This window comes from Protopterus annectens, chromosome 4.part0 (assembly GCF_019279795.1).
Source record: "Protopterus annectens isolate FY-2018-M chromosome 4.part0, PAN1.0, whole genome shotgun sequence".
NCBI lineage: Eukaryota > Metazoa > Chordata > Ceratodontiformes > Protopteridae > Protopterus > Protopterus annectens.
This window is the reverse complement of record NC_056733.1, coordinates 564,411,032-564,430,721: the sequence shown is the minus strand read 5'-3', so window position 1 is coordinate 564,430,721 and position 19,690 is coordinate 564,411,032. Positions and strand designations below refer to the sequence as shown.

General features: G+C 39.9%; 1 protein-coding gene across 7 annotated transcripts in view; it reads right to left on the bottom strand.

The window, feature by feature from the left end:
• Positions 1–19,690, bottom strand: part of GIT2 (GIT ArfGAP 2) — a 1,410,467-nt gene that overhangs the window by 778,173 nt on the left and 612,604 nt on the right. For all 7 annotated transcript variants that reach the window (XM_044068490.1, XM_044068492.1, XM_044068493.1 and 4 more), the window contains one exon: positions 9,370–9,442. In XM_044068490.1, coding sequence (XP_043924425.1) covers positions 9,370–9,442 — 73 coding nt within the window. The remainder of the gene's footprint in view (positions 1–9,369; positions 9,443–19,690) is intronic.

The following is a 19,690-nucleotide window of genomic DNA, read 5'->3' as shown; positions in this document are numbered from 1 at the left end:
TCCTCCATCCTTTTGAGGACTTCTGCTTTGTTGCCAAACAGGCAGTCTTGGTTTAAGGGAGCATCCAGTAATTTAGCTTTAACATGATCTGGCAAGTTTTGCTCCTTAAGCCAAGCATGGCTTCCAAGTGCAGACCCAGTGACAGCAGCCCTGCAAGATGCTTCTAGAGTCAAAATCACATTGCAAAGTATGTTTACCAAGTTGTTCTGCAGAATGCATTAAATCCTGTAATTCTTTGTGTTCAGCATAGTCAGGAATCAACATCATTTTCTGTTTAAGTAGTCCCATAATATGCTGCTGGTACTTTAACATATGAAACTGGCAATTTAAAGCCCTAATGGCCAAAGTAGCAGAAGTGTATACCTTCTTAACCCATCTAAGGCTCTAGAATCTCTATCAGAAGTAGGATTTTTGGCAACAGTAGCCTTAATGCTTTTTGGTCCTTGGGAAACTGTCTCTGGATCCGCAGTAGGATTCTTGAAGAGGAACTTGTGAGAGTCAGGTACTCTAATACATGTCAGGTTTTCTGGGAGCTGGAGGTAAAGTGTCTGGGGAAAGGTTAGTTTCCAAGAAAGCATCATCTACAATGTCCAGAACAGGAGGGATAGCTAAAGGCCTATGTTGAGAAACGAGTAAAAATTCCCTAAGCCTCTTTTTGGAGGCAGAGTAATCCTGGCTTTCCCAGTGGAAATGCTCCCTAAGTGTGTGCAAGGTTTTACCAAGAGAAAAATCTTCTGGAAGGGAAGCAGAGGGAATGGAATCCTCTGCATCAGAATCCTCATAGGCAGAGAAGGGCAAATCCTGGTCATCAGAAGGAACAGAAATATCAGATTCCTGATCAGAAGGAAAATCAGTTCTAGGTCTCTTTGAGGAGAAGGCTGGCTTCCCCTAATTAAGGTAATAAGGTCTTCAGCCATTCTAAGCATTTGTTTTTTTTAGACATATGGGCCTGAGCATGCGGTTTGGACGTCGGTTTTCTAGGCGTGGTGTGAGTTTTAGGCCTGGAAGAAGAAGATGGTGTTGGTTTAAAATGCAAGTCTGTAGGCCTGAATACACCCTCTGAAGCCAGTGCCTGCCAGACCCATCCAAGGTAGAGACATCCACAGGTTCCATAGTTATGAGTTTCAGTAGAGGCCTGCGAATCTGAAGTAGCGGGCATCAGGGGCTGCGAAAGCACCTCAATGAGTAGTGGCGGACTGGCGACTAGCTTAACGGAAGTGTCGTCGGCAGTTTTGGACCTATGCGGTCTGTCTTTGTCTTTACGTTTTTTTGGAAGATCGGTAGTCGGATGCCTTAACAAAGCCTTTTCGGAGTACTGATACAGAGTACCAAAATAATTTGCTGCAAAGATAGCCAGACGACGATAAGTTCGGGAGGTTGAACAAGGCACAAAACCGACAGCGAGGGACGTCGTGGTCTGGGCCTAAGCAGGGAATGCAGTACGAATTAAAAACTTTATGAGGTATTAGCTTTCCACAGGTAAGACAATTGTTAACTTTTACTGACATCGGTTGGAGCAAGAAAAAAGATTCCCAACAGGGTACTTATCTTTTTTTTTTAAGACTTTGGTTCTGAAACTTGAAAACTGAGATTTCAGGAGATGGCCGACCGGCACTTGTGAACTGCTTCTGCATCGGCCATCCGCACGGCAAGAAAGACTGATGTAATGGGGTCGGCTGCATGTTTTATACCCCTGACGACTTGACATCATGGAAGAAGAGACAGCATCCGATGCAGGAATCCAAGACTCTGGTATTCAGGCCGGCTGAGGGCTACCTGCAGGCAGATAACCCAAATGTGGTGACTGCAACAGTGAAACATAGTGAAACATGAAGAACATCTTCCATGGAAATACCATATGTTTCTGGAAACTTTCCTGCAAATTGATTCTACCATTTTTATCTTATCTCCTCATATCTTAACGGTTGAGCCTCACATCTACCTCTTACCTTGACAAAATTAAGTCTTCCATGAATGCTTCCATTTGTACTTCTTGATTTCCACATTGCTCTGCTTTATACAAATTTTCATAAAATTTCCAAAGTATCTCTAATACCTCTACAGGACCTCTGGTAATTTTTCCTGTTATAGGCTCCGTAAATTTGACAATGATCCTTTCTACTTTCTGTTGCCCAAGTCAGTGTGCTAAAAGTGTTTGTGCTCTGTAGTTGCTATCAAAAATAGTTGCTTAATACCAATCTTTCTAAACTCTTTCACATTACACAGATACTACCTTATTTTCTCTTTAGCACTCAGCAGTTGCACCTCTTATTCTGTGAGATTCCCCTTATTCTGCAATATTCAACCTTTTATCAGCCCCTCTAAATAAATCCTATTGCTTCTTAACCATCTCTCTCTCTTATTTCTACCCTATTTTTACACTCCATTTTCATTTTTCCCCACTCGTTAACTGTAACTTTTGAAGAAATTTCTATCTCCCATAAGAACTCTTGAATACTGCCCATTCCTTAAATTCCTCTCTTTCTAACAGGTATACACAAAAGTGCTGATGTCAAATTTTTATTTCATTACCCTGCATTTATTTATTTGACATGGGTTAACTGAGATAGTCCGACTGGGTCACAAGACCCATTTTCAGCGAAGGTTCAGGAAGAAAAACTCCACAATTTTAGAAAATACAAGAGTTATCTGCATGGAGACATGCGTGAATAGGCGTACCTTCGTTGAAGGTTGTGCGTCAGGGCTGGCAACTCGGCACCTAAAAATCTATTGCCAATCATTAGCGGACCGGAGTTCCACTGTGGTGACCCCTAACCGGTAAAAGCCGAAAGACACAACACAACAACAAGAGTTATAAACAAAGTACAATATATTAAGTATACAGTGAGTACATTACTAGTTTAACTGTGATAACACTTTACACAAAGATTTGTAAGTAAAATTAATAGACTTAAGTATACAGTGAATATCTTGATAATTGACAAAATTATAAATTTGACAAAACTTTCAACATGATACAGTGTCACTACCTCAGTGATAAAATATTTGCAGAATACCATTCTTCATGTCTGAATTGGAAGAATACTTGTGCTGTTTAGATTAATTCAAAAGATACGAGTTGCATGGCACATTTTTTTCAGTCTTGACAGTACTTGCTTAATGGTAGTGGACATGTTAATGTAAATGAAGGAGGTATAGGAAGGTAGACTGTGTATTATCCTGGGGTTATGCATGTGCATAGCCATGGTTTATTTAGGAGTTCATTTAGGAAGGCTTTAAAGAGAGGTAGGCTAGGAGTAAGCCTAATGCTGGGAGGGAGGGTGTTTCAAGATTTAGCAATAGAGTGGGAGTTTAGAGATTTTCCTGGGTTTCTAGATTTCAAGGAGGTTATCTTCATATTGGATGGGTCTATTTGGTTTGTAATGTTGTACTAGGTCTTCTAGAGCTGGACAAGCAGTGGGCCTACAAAATTGTTTTTTTATCTTAGTTGTTATTGGTGCATGATCTGAAATAGTTACTTGATGCTTTCAACTTTCAATTAAATGTACATATTCCTGTGAAATATAAATTCTATGTAGTCTAGCTCAGTTACTGTACCTTGGAGAATAATATGTAAATTTTGCGAGACTTCCTACTACTGAATTCACATCTTCCATAATAAATATTTTCATAGACTTCTTCAGAAATCTATATTATTTTGTCATATTTTCCCTTCTAGGCTCCTAAATACATCTTCACTCTTGCAAATCAAGTTCAAGTCCCTACCTAAAAGTAAGAAAATGATCTTTCAGCAGGGAAGATTATGCTCCATAATAGCAGTTTTTGGTGGAATATAAACATGTCAACATAATGCTCCTTCCTTGCAAATAGCCACTTACTATCGCAAATCTACCATTAACTTTTTCCTATTCTATCTCCTGTGGCAATTTGTTTAAATACTCTCTCCTTTTCCACCGTCTGACAGTGGCGCAGAATATCCATCCTAAAATCCTTTATCAAATTTGCATGCTCATTTCTTTGTAAATGTGTCTCCTGCAGCATTGCTATATGCACTCCACATTTCCTTAATATAATTTGATGCTTTTTCCTTTTCATCTATAACTCTAAGGCCATTTACATTCTAAGATAATGTGGATAGCATAGCAATAATGATGTTATTGTTACCACTAACTATACATGACAGTTTTTTTGAATGTGTTATTTCCAACTTTTGTTTTACAGCCACACACTGTCTGGCAGTCTGATCTTCTATACAGTTGTTTCTCATCATCTCCATTTGAGCCTGTCACATTTTCCAAGACTTTTTGTTTTTAATGAAAACACTCAAACAAAAAACTAGCTACATTTTCAGAACATCTTCATAACCTATTGACTTAGAACAAGCACACAAAATTATGTACATCTTCTAAAAATTAATTTTTCACCCTCCAGATGAGAACAATTGTCCTAAATCCACACCTGCACCCACAGGCATTGCCTAACCTAAAAATTGCACTAGGCTAAAGTAAACCTAAATTACATATTATTCTATTAAATGCATTAAAATATAAAGTCTGCTAGGGAGGCTATGTCTTATTTATCTCCAGCTAATTTCAAACTATTTTACACTATAGTGGTTGGTCTTGTACCTTTAAATTTTGCACTACCCTCAACAAAGAATGCAAAGAACTCTAAAGATTAATTGCTTGCACCTGCACATAGCTCGTCTCCATGAAAATGTAGTTAGCAATGAGAGGGGGAAAAAAACAGCTGATGTAGATGCAAAGGAATATTTTCCAATTTCACCCACAACAGAACAAAATGTACACATTTTCAGCTGCAGATGTATGGACTCCCATTAAACACTGCCTAATAGGAAAAAAAACAAGCCAATATCCTTTCCTTATACTAGAAACATAACATTTTGCATGGCTTTCATCATTTTGTCAAGCCTACTTGCTAACAAAAATGCTTGTTTATAGATTAAGTCAAGAGCATTAAGTCAGACATTCATCTTTCCAAAATAACAGAAAAGTTCTCAACTCTGCATATAACACGATCAGCGCACTTCTAGCAGCCCAAGATGACAACATCTTTACACTTGCTTTTGTCCAGTATTTCTTCTCTTGTTGCTTTTTAAAGCCCGTTTCTTACAACTAAAGAAGTACTTGTTTACTTCAACATCTTTAACAATCATTGAAAAGACTCCTCCACACCACATTTAAAATACCCAACTACATACTACACAAAATGCTTTACTACAGAACATCCAGTTTACACCATGAAATACAAATACTATTAACAAAACTGCTTTATTTACTTTTTTCCTTTTAATATCCTTCTAATGACAAAAGTCAGATATATGCTTTACAGTCCACCCAAAAGTGTAACAAAGTCAACAAAAGTCCAGTCTTTCTCGGTCACTTTTTCTTGCAAAGTCATATTTCGTAAATGTGATAGATGCTTTATAATCTCATGTTTATTCACTAATTTCAGTGTTACTTGTCTTCATGTTCAACTCCATCTCCCAACACCAAACTATGTTCAGGTCCAAGGCAATATTGATTCTTCTAGTCAACTCCTGTGCTTTTTTCTGTCTCTCTAGCATTTTCCTTTGGAACACTGGAAAAGTTTACACTGGCAAAGTCTCCCTATTAGTTTTATTGTCAGAAGAACGAGAAGCAGAGTCCCTTCTGTTTGATGGTTCACTTTTTGTTGGACACACTTTTTTATTTTCTCCTTAGGCTGTTCTGCATCAAAAATGACTTTGATCCTACTGCAAAAAATATACTAAAGACAGCTGGATAAAGCAGGTTGAATCTCATACCTGCCTCTTGGCATTCCCCAGACTGCCGAGATAAATTTGCTTCTCTTCTGCCTGGTATACAGTGAAATACATGTTATTTCCACATACATTCTGCTGTTTGCCACAATTCTGTCAAGATCAACTCTTTCTCCTGGTATGACTGCATCTTTACTAATGCATGTCTTGATTACTTTCTCATGGTCAGGTTTGGAGTATACACACAATATACTCTTTCAATTAACACATCCTGTTGTGGAATACCACTCCTGTTGCTTACTCAGGCTTTCATAAAATTAATATAGTCTGTTCCCTCCAGTTTCTCTGGTATAGCAGAAAATGTCAGGTTTTCCCTGTGCATGCTGTCTTCTAACTTTACCATTTTTTAAAACAGCTCTTTTTGACAAGTCTCCTACTCAGCCAGACTTTTCTTCATTTCAGCCTGTGATTTTTGCAGTTTTATGCATCAGTTCATCCAAACAGCTAAAGCTTCTTCTATTTTTCCAGGCTTGTGTTATTTGACTTGATATACTCCTTCAATGTTTCATTTATTCTCATCACCTCTGACTGTTTTATTTATTTTTCATCTAAATTACTAGAAGTTGTCTCTTGTAACAAAGCTGAAGCTTGAACAAAACCAGAAAGCACTTATTAGAAGCACAGGCTGTACCACATTGTCTTAGCATGCATAACCTTTCTTTTAGGTTAATCCAAGTCTATATGTGTGGCTGTCACTTTGGAACAATTGTCCCTTTTAGGAAGATAAAACATCTATATTTGATGTTGTACACAGTTGTGTGTAATCGTTTTTTTTTAGGTATATTTGTTTGTTTTTTGTTTGAGGGCTTTCAATAAAATACATTTTGTAAGATGTGACATAGGCTCAAATGGATACAAGAAGCAACTGTATACAAGGTTAACCTACCAAACATTACTGTGCACATGTAACAAAAGCTTGAAGTAGATACTTACCAAAAAAATTGTTACAAATAAAAGGTGGGAATAATAACATGTTGACATAATGAGCCTTTATTTAGGAGTTTGGATTAAAAATGATTCCTGTGTGTCAGTTAAGGATATGTCTAAAGAAACAAAACAAAAGATTATACAAACGCTTAGAAACTGGAAGATCTATTATATGAATATGGATAGTAAGATGCAAGCAGTTAAAATGTTTTTAGTCCCACCAGAGGAGAAGTTTTGGATAGCAATTAATAAAGAGCTGAAAGATTTTATCTGGGAGGGGAAGATGGCAAGAGTCAAGAGGGATAAGCTGATTCTTCCAACAGAGCAGGGTGGTCTTGGATTACCCAATTTGAAGGGGTATTTCAGAGCTATACAGTTAAGGCTCCTATACACAGCACAAGCGGAAACCTATAATTCAAAGTGGAAAGGGATGATAACAAAACAGGGGGGAAGCTCAGAAAACAAGGAGACCGTGATTTTGTATGCAGATCCTTAAGGAGAATAAAAATCATATAGAGTATTATATTCATAAATTAGCAGAAGATATTGTGAACTAAGCCAACACAGGAATGAGGAAAGGAGATTCTGATATAGATAACTGCAGTTGCAGATATAATCCACAGGCAAAAGGGGTGGAATTTATTGGAGACAACTGGCAAAAGAACTAAAGGTATTGGGAGCAAATTAATACTGATGGAAAGGTAATAGAATGAAAAGAGGCAAAGCATTCATTTGGACTGTAGGCTAGAGATTGCCTTCTCTATCAAGGACTGATATCAGAGTATAGGCAAAGAGAAATAACTAGGGGGAGCCTAAGCAAACGACCAGCACTGGTAGAGTTTTTTAGTATAGCCTACAACAGAAGTTGCTGTTAAAGGAATAATTATTATAGCATTTAAAATATTGCAAGATAACTATAAGAATCAAGCAGATGAGGTTAGGATTGGAAAGAGAGACTTCATAAGCAATTCGCAAAGAAAAAAAATTGGGGGGGTATGTATGTCTCCCAAATATGCAAAAAAGTCTAGAAGATTTAGGATCTTTGCTTGAAAGTGTTTACATAGGTATGATTATATGAATTTTTCCTTAAGTAGACAGCAAATGTTGGAGGTGTGATGGGGAAGAAAGAGGTAACTGGAAACACATTTTCTGAAGGTGTAATGAGCTGGCAGACTCTCAAAATTCTCTGTAGCCTATTCTATCAGAAACACTGGATTAGCAAATTGTTATAACTAAGGAAATGATTTTTTGAGCTATGGTACAGAATCTGAACTGCTATGGTGGCTTCCAAAAAAGCATTTAGTAGAAAATGCTAATCAAAGTCTAAACCAACTGTTCTAGAAGTAGTGCATATAGTAACAGAGATAAAACAACTGGAAATGGGATCTTTAAAAAGGGTAGGAGCAAATTACATAGAAAAAAATGGGAACTGTGGGAACAATTCATACAAGGATGAATGAGGTTTAAAAGAAGGCAGGATTTGAATGAGCTCTGTAATGTTTGACTGAGAATGACCGGATAGATTATATGCAATGTATAATGTTTGCAACTAAAATTATGACACTATGCTATGTTTTCATTTATATAAATCTATGATTGTCTATGTCATATGTGCTAATTTAAATAAAGATGTTTCTTGTTTAAAAAAAAACAAAAAGATTTCATGTCATCGACTTAACTCCTAAGAATCTCAAACTCAGCAACAGTGGTAATGCCTTCCTTGTCCGTCCAATGTCTCATCTCATGTTTCAGAACTTCTGTTGGAAGATTCAGCCAGCCTTCAACTGTTCTACAGTTGGTGTACTGCAGTGTTCCTCATCCATTCAACTCTAACATATGGAAAATATACTCAAGATACGCATATGTCCATGTATTAAAAATATGAAACATGAGCATCAGTGGTGCCGTCTGTCCTAAGCAATAACAAAGAAGGCATTATATCAGAATTTTGACTCTAGCACAGCAAAATTTTAGAGGAATGTAAAATGGTGAAACAATGAGGAATGTAGGGAACACATATACAATGGTGGAAACCATATAGTTTGTTCACATCATTCCAAACTCTGAGTGGAAAGCTATACAGAAAAAAGTAGGGGCAAAATCTTAACAAAAAGGTATTCATTGATCATTTGTTTATAAATATGTATACATCATATACACATGGAGTATTTACATAGGCAGTCAACCAACCTGTTTTACGGATTTTAGTGGGAGGGAACTAGAGCATATGAAAAATAAAATATGTAAATGTGCTGGGAACATGTAAGCTCCATACAGTGACATGAAGTCAAAAATAAACTCCAGACCCTGGAAATGTTTGGCTGAGATTTTAACAATGAGCTTCTGTGCTGCCCCAAAGATAGTTGGGTTCTGCATCAGTATGGGAATTTTTTGTAGAGCTGTTACACAGTCCAAGGTAAGGAAGAACAGAGAAGATGGAGCCTTCAACCATTACCCAACCCCGTTGCCTCAGATACATAAAAAACAGTATGTTCTAGTTCAATTCAGTTACTATTTCTGAGTCAAGGAGGTCAAGTATTTACTAGTTCAATTATACATATAATCCAAAGCTGCCTCCTAATGGTTAAAATGGTATGGTTAGTCTATGTGGTAATCAGGATCTGAACCAACATATACACATAATGTAAGTAAATAATCACCTGCATCGGTCTCCCGTCTGTCTACTTCATCATACACATCCATGGCAAGTTCTTCAAATAAATGGTTACTCAGCTGCAATTAGCAAGAACATTTAAAAACAAAAGCTAAAATGTGGTGTAGTGGTAACATCAAAATACTTTACACTTAGTACAACATAGTAGCCCTTTTAAGTAATACATTCCTGATCTTTTTGAAGTCATGGAGGAAGGTATACATCAAAGCAGTACCAGTTTTTATGCTAATAATTTTATAAATAGTTAAAACATTCTGAAACAAAACTTGCATCAGGATTTAGGCTTTAGCTCACACCTCTTGCATATACAATACAGTTCTGCATACTTACTTGGAACAGCTTGGAGAGGCATTAAATTTTATGCACCAGCTTTTATACAACAATGTCAGAAAACGTTTCTTAATATTAATAATAAACTACACATGGTAAATAAATTGGCAGGTTTCTCCTAGCCACTGACTCAGTACCATGTCTGAGTAAACCATGAATTACAAATTTCAACAAGACCGACCTACCAAAACTTGATAAGCAAAATTACAATCTATTCATTTGCTTTACAGCCAAATAAATATGATACAAAGGATTGAAATAAAATTACCATTAAGAATCATCAAAGATGTGACATTTTACTGTCTTTAACTTAACTGCAATATTTTCATCATTGGAGATCCATATGTGTCAGCTCTAAGCATTCATACTCAGATACCCACTTTATCCAATCCAGGCTCATGTGGGAGCAAAAAAACCTATCCTGGTACTTACTAGATGCAAGGCAGAGAAAATACTCCAGGAATTATGCAAGTCTATTGTGTGACAAATGCACCTATGAGCAATTTTGAGGATTTCCAAATCACTTATGGCATGTCTGAGACATAGGAGGAAACCATAATATCATAAGAAAACCCACAATGGAAAGTCATATTCAATTACACTATTGTCTAATGCCACTTCCACTTCCCACAAAATCACCCGGTCTCTACCCATCTTTTCCACTCAGTTTACCATCATCCAGCTTTCATCCCTTTCATTTTAATCGTATCTTTAACATGCATCTGTACTGGCACAAATATACGACTACAATATTTACACATGCAATGAAATAAATCAGTATACAGCTCAGCAAGCTCCTGCCTGGTGTCCTGCAGAGTTCTACAGTAGCAGAGAGACAAAGTGAGACGCTGGAGTGATTAAGTATCATTTTTCTGCATTTTCTTGCTGCCTTTAGCTAATTCCACCTAAAACGCCGATTTTCTAGTTTCTGTGATTTAAAAAGCTTGTTTCAGCTGCACTTTAACAAAGTAATTTTAGTGTTTAAATTACCTGTTTAACTGTTGTAGGCTACACACTCAAGTATCTATTTCTGTGCATTTAAAGTGTTTTTTGATTGTATCTGCTTTATTTTCTGAATAAAAAACAAAAAATATATACTTGTTTTCCTGCCTTTTTAAGCTAGTTTAGTCCAGTTTTTAGGTTAGTGCTGAATTCAGGGCTGTGTTAGAAGTTTCTGTGTTTGCCCATACCTTACTTGGATAGAAGGAAGTTTCTCTGTTCACTGTGAGAGAGGGAGCTTTGAGCAGTCTATCTGTCCCTGGAGGAGTGGTTTCAGCCCAGAAATTAGTAGTTTATTGGCCATTTTGGGCTAATTTCTATCTCTTTCATTTCCCTGCTATAAAACCCGCATTTGCAAGGTTTTGCGAGCTGGGCAGTGCCAGTTAGCTAGGGTATAACTATTCCCGGTTCCACAAAGTCTACTCTTCAAGTTTTCCCTTGGAACTAGACAAAGTTTCAACTTACGCACTCAAATCATTCACTTCTCATCCCAGCACTTGCTCAAAACTCATAGCAAGCACTAATAAACCTTAGCACTAGACCCCCCCCCTATACTGTAGAGAAGGTCAAAGATCTCTATTCAACCTTACCAGCCAATCAGTAAAACAGTTCACTGTACCTATCCAGGCATGTCCAAAAGGCAGTTTCAGGTGTACTCTCCAGTCCAACAGGTGAATCTGGGCATTTTGAGGCAATGTTACAATTGCCTCATGAACACAGGCAGCCCTCTCTTCCTTCCACCAAACACTAATACATGTGAGAGATGCAATTATACAGCCACACTGGAGGCTAAGCTCTCCCAACCCAAGACTGGACCAGGCAGTCAAGAGGAGAAGGGAATTACTTGCATCACACCAACAGTCTCACATAGACCTATGAAACCAGCACTGGCAAAAAAACACACATAAATACACAAAAACACACTCGGAGGCTCTAAATAAAAATCTGCAAAAGTAACACTGACCTCCAAAGCAGACATCCAAGCAACCTCCACTCCCTAACACAAACCATGAAACACATACTTCACAAAACCAGTGTGTCACACAATCACAGCCCTTAAGGCAAAATAACATACCCAACACACTAGTAATAGGTGACTCTATAGTCAGGCACACTGACATCCCACTCACTAGGCTGAACAAGGAGAAGGTTACTGTGAGTTGCCTGTCAGGTGCCAGGATCCTCCACATAACACAAGCACTCCGGTCACTCCAGAACAAGTACAAATATGACTCTGTCATTGTCCATGTTGGTGTGAATGACCTGAGCCGTACCTCCCTGGACTACATGAAGAGAGACATGGAGGAGCTCTCTGATCATGTAGCCCAGGCTGGTATGACCCTGAGTAGCATCCTGCCCTCACCAAGAAAGATACCATGGTATACACAAAAAATTATCAATTTCAACAATTGGCTAAGCTTCTGGCGTCATTCAAAGGGGATCCAGTGTCTGTCAGACTGGGATGACATTCTCGACAAGACACGCTTCTTCGCTAGAGACGGCTTGCACCTGTCACCCTTAGGCTTTCGAATACTGGCCAAGTCTCTTGCCACCCCCACAGTGCCTTTTTTAGGCAAGGCTCAAAAGACAAACCCACCACCATAAATAGCACAAGTAACAAAAAACTGAGGGTAATGCTGGTCAATGCCAGAAGTCTAAACCTCAAAATGCATGCACTCGAGGCACTCCTCAGTATGGAGAAAATCGATATATGTGCAGTAACAGAAACCTGGTTTAAGGCTCCAGAGAGCACCCCAGCTCTACCAGGCTACAACTCATACCATACATTTCGGCCACAAAACCCAGACCGAAATACAAAAGGCGGAGGAGTATCCATTTTCATCAAGGATACCCACACCTCCAGGTTAGTGGCACAACACAATGCTTCACAGATCATCCACGTGCAACTAACAATGGGCAAAACTGCTATTCAAATTATAGCTTGGTAGAGATCACCCACAATATCCCAGGACCCCCACTCCATATTCCTGGAAACACTGGGAAACATAAAGGTCCTACCAAACATCCTGATATTGGGTGATTTCAATTACCCAAACATTAACTGGGAGAACTACTCAAGTATGAACTCCCTTGCCCAACATTTCCTAGAATTTATAAACTCAAACGCCTTGGATCAACTGGTCAACACCCCCACTAGAGGTGACAACATATTGGACCTGGTCATCACCAATATGGGCGACCAGTGTTCCACACCGGAGGTCAACCCCTCGCTGGTTAGATCTGACCATAAACTAATCACTCTGGATATCCACATTCCGCCACCACCCCCAGTTAAAGAACCCACCGTGAAAAACTTTTCGAAAGTAAACTTCACGTTACTTAAGACCGAGGTGGGAAGTTTCAAAGCCCCCATACTAAAGGATAATGCTGTCCAGGCTGCAAAATCCTTTACTAATGCACTCTATGGGCACCTACAAGAATGCATGGCTCGGGCTATCCCAAACAAAACCAAGACTCACTCCTCCAAGGAAAGGAAACCAGTCTGGTGGACCCCTGCCATAAACAAGCTATACAATAGAAGGAGGAAACTAGTACAGAAAAGAGTAAAATCCCAAGAAGGGAAGACATCCCTGATCAGTATCAGCAAGAAACTATGTTCCCTCATAAAATCATCCAAGGCTAGCTTTGAAAGAAAAATTGCCATGGACTCCAAAGATAACCACAAGACATTCTTTAGCTATGTCAAGAATCTAAGTGACAATTCTCAGATCTACTCTGAGTTAGTGCAGAATGGCACAAAATACACTGAACCGACCGATATAGCCAACATCCTGGCGGACAGGTTCAGTGCAACTTCACCCCCCTCTCACCCTCAAAAAGGCACATAACTATACCAGAAGAATGTAGTGCCCCTGAAATCACAGACACTCAGGTTAAAACAGCCCTCTCCAAAGCCAAAAACACGGCATCAATGGGACAGGATGGTGTCCCAGGCTGCGTCCTACACGAGCTCAAAGATGAACTAACCCCTCACCTAAACACAAGGTTTAAACTCAGCCTCTCCACAGGCTACGTGCCCACAGAGTGGCGCAGAGCAACGGTTATTCTGCTCCACAAAGGTGGAGCCACAACGGACCCTGGGAACTATTAACCTATAAACCTGACTAGCTTGGTCTGCAAAGCTATGGAGTGCACCATCATGGATCCCATTAACAGAGACATTGGAAACCTCCAAAGAATGGACCCTACCCAGTTCGGCTTTGTTAAGGGCAGATCATGCCTCCTAAACCTGATGGACTTCTTTGACACAGTTACCAAGGCTTTAGACGAGCGAAAGGTAGTCCACACAGCCTACCTAGACCTCGCAAAGGCCTTCAACACCATTCCCCACTCAGGTATTATAGACAAGCTCACCAGCCTGAACATAAACCCCTACATCACGAGATGGGTTGCCAACTGGCTCATGGACAGAACCCACATGGTAAGAGTTGCAGGAGCTAGATCTGACTCTAAACCAGTTACAAGTGGCGTTCCCCAGGGCTCAGTCCTAGGACCCCTCCTGTTTGGCATATACTTCTCAGAGGTACAGGCAAGCACAAGAGAACTATGGCTGACCAAGTTCGCAGATGACTGCAAATTAGGGGCTATAATTGACTCTCCGGCTGACACAGACATCCTCCAAAAGGGTCTCACTGAGACAGATACCTGGTGTCAAAACCATGGCCTCAAGCTAAATGCCAAAAAGTGCATAGTCATCCCCTTTGGAAAAAACAAAGTACCCACAAACTACCACATAGGTGGTAGCCCCTAAATACGGAAGACGTAATAAGGGATCTGGGGACCCAAGTAGATAGTAACCTCTACTTTGATAATCACATTGCCAAAATGGTTAGAAACTCCTTCTATGTGGCCCACCTAATCACAAAAGAGTTTGCATTCAGATCAAAAGAGGTCATTGGGCCTCTCTATGCATCACTCATCAGACGCATCATAGAGTACAATGCCCCATTTGGGATGTACCTTACAAGACACCTGCAACAACTGGAAAGACCACAAAAGTTCCTCACCAAGAGGATCACTGGCCTCAAGCAGATGCCCTATGCAGCTCGACTGAAGAAACTCCAGCTGTACTCGGTTGCATACCGCCTACTCAGAGGTGATCTCTGCCTGACATACAAGACCATGTCCAACCCAGAATTGATGGACATGCTCCAGCTAAAGAAAACCTTATCCCCTCGAGTCACATGCTCCAGGGATCTAAACCTCACCACAACAATAAATAGGACATGCTGGAGGGATAGATTCCTGTCCCAGAGACTTCCCATGCTCTGGAACAAGATTCCAATCTACATTAGGCAGAGCTCTTTGCTAACCCTCTTCAAGAGAAACCTTGACGAGTGGATGGGAAACGAAGTTTACCCCTGGGATCACCGCAATGGCTCTTCTGGACAGAGGCACAGGGAACTAATCTAAGGGGGTGGCGAAAGTCAACACATTCCGGCTAGGCTTATAAATGCCTTCGGGCAGATAGCCTAGTACCTACCTATGAACCTAATATAAAGTGCAAATAGCAGAAATTAATTGCTTGCAAATTTTAAAAGCAGAGGAACATTCATTCTATTCAAACCCACATTTTTTAAACTTAGTTTAAATCTTTTATGAGTACTAGTCAAAACTTGAACCTGAGCAAGGCAAATGTTAACATCAGAAACAATACAAGCACATTTAAGGGAAGAACTATGAAATCATGTGCGTGATATACATTAAATGTCAGGTTATGCCCAGTCGGTACAGCATTAGCTGTGTACATAAATTTTTCTAGTATACTCTGATATTTTTCAGTTTGTATGGTTAACATTTCACCACATGTATACAAATAATCACATAATCCTGAATTGTGCCATTCACAGCCTTTGCATATGGTATGCACTTCTAAAGACTATAACAAGTACAAATAGGCCGCTATAAAGGCAGTACACTGGAGTACAAACTTCCATAATACCTAAAAAAATTAAATGAATAAATGCAATCTGGATAGACCTCTCATTTTTATTAGCGACCATTATTACTGGGAAAATCATGATATATAAAACCTTTACTTATATTTTTATTACTGTACACACCACTAGCATACCCCAGACAATGTTTTAATGCAGAATTTTTTAATCTATCCAGCCCTTTTTCCTGAGGCAGCTCACACATGCAAACAAGTCTTCTCAGTCAAATCCATCCCAGTCATCCTTTATATTTGCCTGAAATATCAACTTTTACTGGTTCAACAATGTTCTTACCACTTTCCCCCACTTGTGTTTGAAGCACTCAATAGTTTTCTTATAGTCCCAAAGGCATCATTCAGATTACTGAAAGTAAACATTTTACTGCCCACCACCAAAAATCAAAATAGCCAGGAATGACCAAACTTCAATCTCCTATGTCTTTATTCCCATCTGCAAACTGCAGACAATGCCTTAATGCCATCTCAGACTAATCATGTTCCACTAAGGGAGGCCTCTTCCCCAGAGAAAACTTTATGGTTGCTACAACTATCACAATATTTGCTTCTTTTTAAAACAAATCAAATACTCATCCAGAAGTGGTCTATTTTTCAGTCCCTGGGAGTAACAAATTCCTTACCTGTGCTACTCCCTGGGAGTTGTTTGCAAACCCAGTCTACTACAAATCTTGTTTTTCATATATAACCAAGTTGCCTAGCTCCATGGTGTAGAGGGTTGGTGCCTTTACTATAACTCAGCTGACCACAGTTTGATTAGCAGGCCCAGCACTGAAGTAGCCAGGCAGGGAGGTATATGAGAAGGGTCAGGACCCTCCTGCCTCTCCTGGGGGTTGGGGGGGATAAGTGCATTCGGGCACACATGGAGTTGGTACAATTTCACTGCTGGAGATGGTGAAAGCCACTGCTCATAATTCCAGGTGGTGGCAGGGTGCAGGATTACTTGAAGGAAATGCCCTTTGCAAAACTGAGGGGATAACTCCCATGATCAGCCCACTTACCTCATCCCTGGTGCATAACCAAGTAAGCACAATGGGTTAGGGCCAACAAGTAACAAGTGGAAACATGCCTGAAGACTATATGGATAATGGCCTCTCCTGATTGGTTAAGATGGGGGAAACAAAAAAAAAATACCAAGTTCATTGTTTCTACACCTTCCAAGACTTCACACAACCATAAAAGTTTCCTTGCCCTGTCTTCCATTTTAGTCAAATGATGTTCCAGCTTCCCTGCCTATCCTGTTTAATATCAAATCATGCACATCTGGGTCTGGCAGGTTCTGTAGTTTCCAACTGGTCATGCAGACATTCCATGCTCAAGTCAAATAAATATCAAACGAGGCAGTCAGGTTTACTAACTTAGTTCCTAGATTCATAGATTGTTACTAGGCTACTGTGGGCCTTTCTTGGCCTAGTCAAGTTTTTCCAAAAGAATAATGATGTCCTGTATCCAAATAAAACACTAAGGGCCAGGCATTTATAAGCAACTTCTGTCCATAAAGGACATGGGTGCCAGCCCTGGTGTAAATTTCCTATTCCCTATCCGCTGGTCTAGGGTGCACTTAAACTGACTTACAGATGTACTCAGCTTCACACAAATGGGAAGCCTTTTCCACAGGAAGGGGCAGTGTCTAGGGCACATATCTGTCTCTCCAGCATGTTCTGTTTATGCCACAGACAAAATTCAGGTCCCTAGACCTTGTACGTCTAGTACTGTTTGACTTATGAATATGCAGGAGATTCATAATGGGGTTTGCTGATGCTTTGTAAGCCAGGTATAGATCACCCTCAGCAATCCATAGAAGACTGAGCAGAGGGAAAGTCGATAAGGTGCTCTGCATAAGACAGGTTTGTTACTCCTTGCATTCTTTTTTGTAAGGAACCTCGGAGGTCTGTCTAGTTGCTGCATATGCCTGATCAGGTACATACTGAAGGGATCATTGTACTCTAACTGGTCTAATAAGGGCAATGTACAGTAGGATAACAACCTCTTTGGACATGGATGCCATACCCTTACTCATAAGCTGTGCAAAATAAAATGATTTCCTCACCATTGTAGTCATGTGGTGGTTGAAATTAAGGTTGTCTACGTGCATACCCAGACCCCTGCGGTCAACTCTTACTGTTGTATTATTAACATGTTAATTAGCCTGGATGGTTGACTTCCCAAAGGGTAAAATTATGCATTTCTTAGCATTGAGTTTAAGACCATAGCTTTGTCACCATTTATTAGTCAGAGATAGGGCCTTCTTGAAGAATGCTAGTGTCTCTGCAGGGGAATTGATAACCCCTAGCTTGCAATCATCTACAAACTTAGTTAGCCATAAACCTTCAGCGTTTTCTTCCATTTCAGAGAAACATGCCAAAAAGGAGCAGGCCCAATACTAAGTGTTGGGGGACCCTGACAGAGGCTGGCCACTTGTTGGAGGTGGTCTCACCTATTTTGAAATCCTGGGTCTCATCAGTGAGTCAGTTGGCTGTCCAGCAGGTGATAAAAGGGTTTATACCTAAATTAGTGCACTTGTCTACAATGTCTGAGTGAGGTACTGTATCAAAAGCCTTGACCAAGTCAACGTAAGTTGTGTGCACAGTCTTGCCTTCATCCAATGTTTTGATGATCCTCTCAAAGACGTCCACCATATTTAATAGGCATGACCTTCCTTTAACAAAGCCAAAATGCGATAGGTCCAGCATTTGCAGGTTACCCATGTCTTCAATTATCATGTACATGATGATTCTTTCCATGGCTTTACATATGAAGCTGGAGAAACTTGTGTGCCTATAGTTATCTGGATTAGTGGTTGGACATCCTTTATGCAGGAGAATGACTACAGCCATCTTCTCTTTCCTGGGCACAAAACCTGACTGTAGGCTCCAGCTGAAAAGTGATTAAAGTGAACCAGAGAGGTCATGCTTCATGCTATTTATTAAGCATTCCAGGATGTTAACAAGGCCCATCAATGCAGTGTTTTTGGCCTTGTAAAGTGCAATGGTGACCTGATCCCTAGTAAAAGTTAGGGAAATTGTGGTATGCGGCATTTCCTTTGGACTATCGGGGGAAGTGGGGGGAGAATTTGAGCTGTACCTGTCAGCCAAAAGGTTAGCAATGGCCTCCAGTTCAGTGTGGGTGATGCCATTTACAATTAAGTTCTGCACATCGTTACATATTTCCCTTGAGGTTACGGACATACCTGAAGAAAGCTTTGTTGTTGTCCTTTTCCTGAGGAGCTATTTTTCCTTCAAATTTAGCTTCTGGAGTATTAATTGACCCTTAATTAGCCTCTAAACTACTGGCTATCTTTACATTCAATCACTTGAACTTTTCTTCCTCATTAGCAGTGGTATATAGCACAACATGGAGATTCCACTCTGATGCATCACCAGATTCACCTTCATAATATGTCAATTATGTCACACAATCTTTTTCTCTCACCACCAAATAAATACAACACCCACACATACACCCCAAAGTATGTCGAGTAAAAATAACTTAAATATTAAGCAGCTTTAACTTCTCAGTAGACAGCAACCCAAGAAGGTGACCAACTTTAACAAGCACCATGATTGCATCAAGTGGGCAAACATTTGAAAACAGGCATAATGAGGGAAGAAAAGACACAAGCAGAATCTGTCACAGAGATACAGGCAAGTGAGGTGGCAAAACAGTGAAAGGATGTAATGAGCGATGTAGCCACAAAAGAAAAGATGAGCATAAAACCAAGATAGGACAGATGCAGATAATGGTGACAAGTGAGAAAGTAGAGAAAGTCCCAAAGGTGTCCAAACAAGAGCCAACACCACACAAACAGCAGACTTGGAACTTGACCATAGGGAAGGAAGAGAAGGAAAACAGGAAAATGGAGTACAGGATGGAAAAAAAGGAATCCGGTGCAACAAAGTGAGGGAGTTAACCCACACAGATGTTGAAGAGGGATGGTGTAATGGAACTGGAGAGGTAGTGGCATACAGCAGGAAGTGAAAGAGACAAGAGTGAGTGTGCGGGCAGA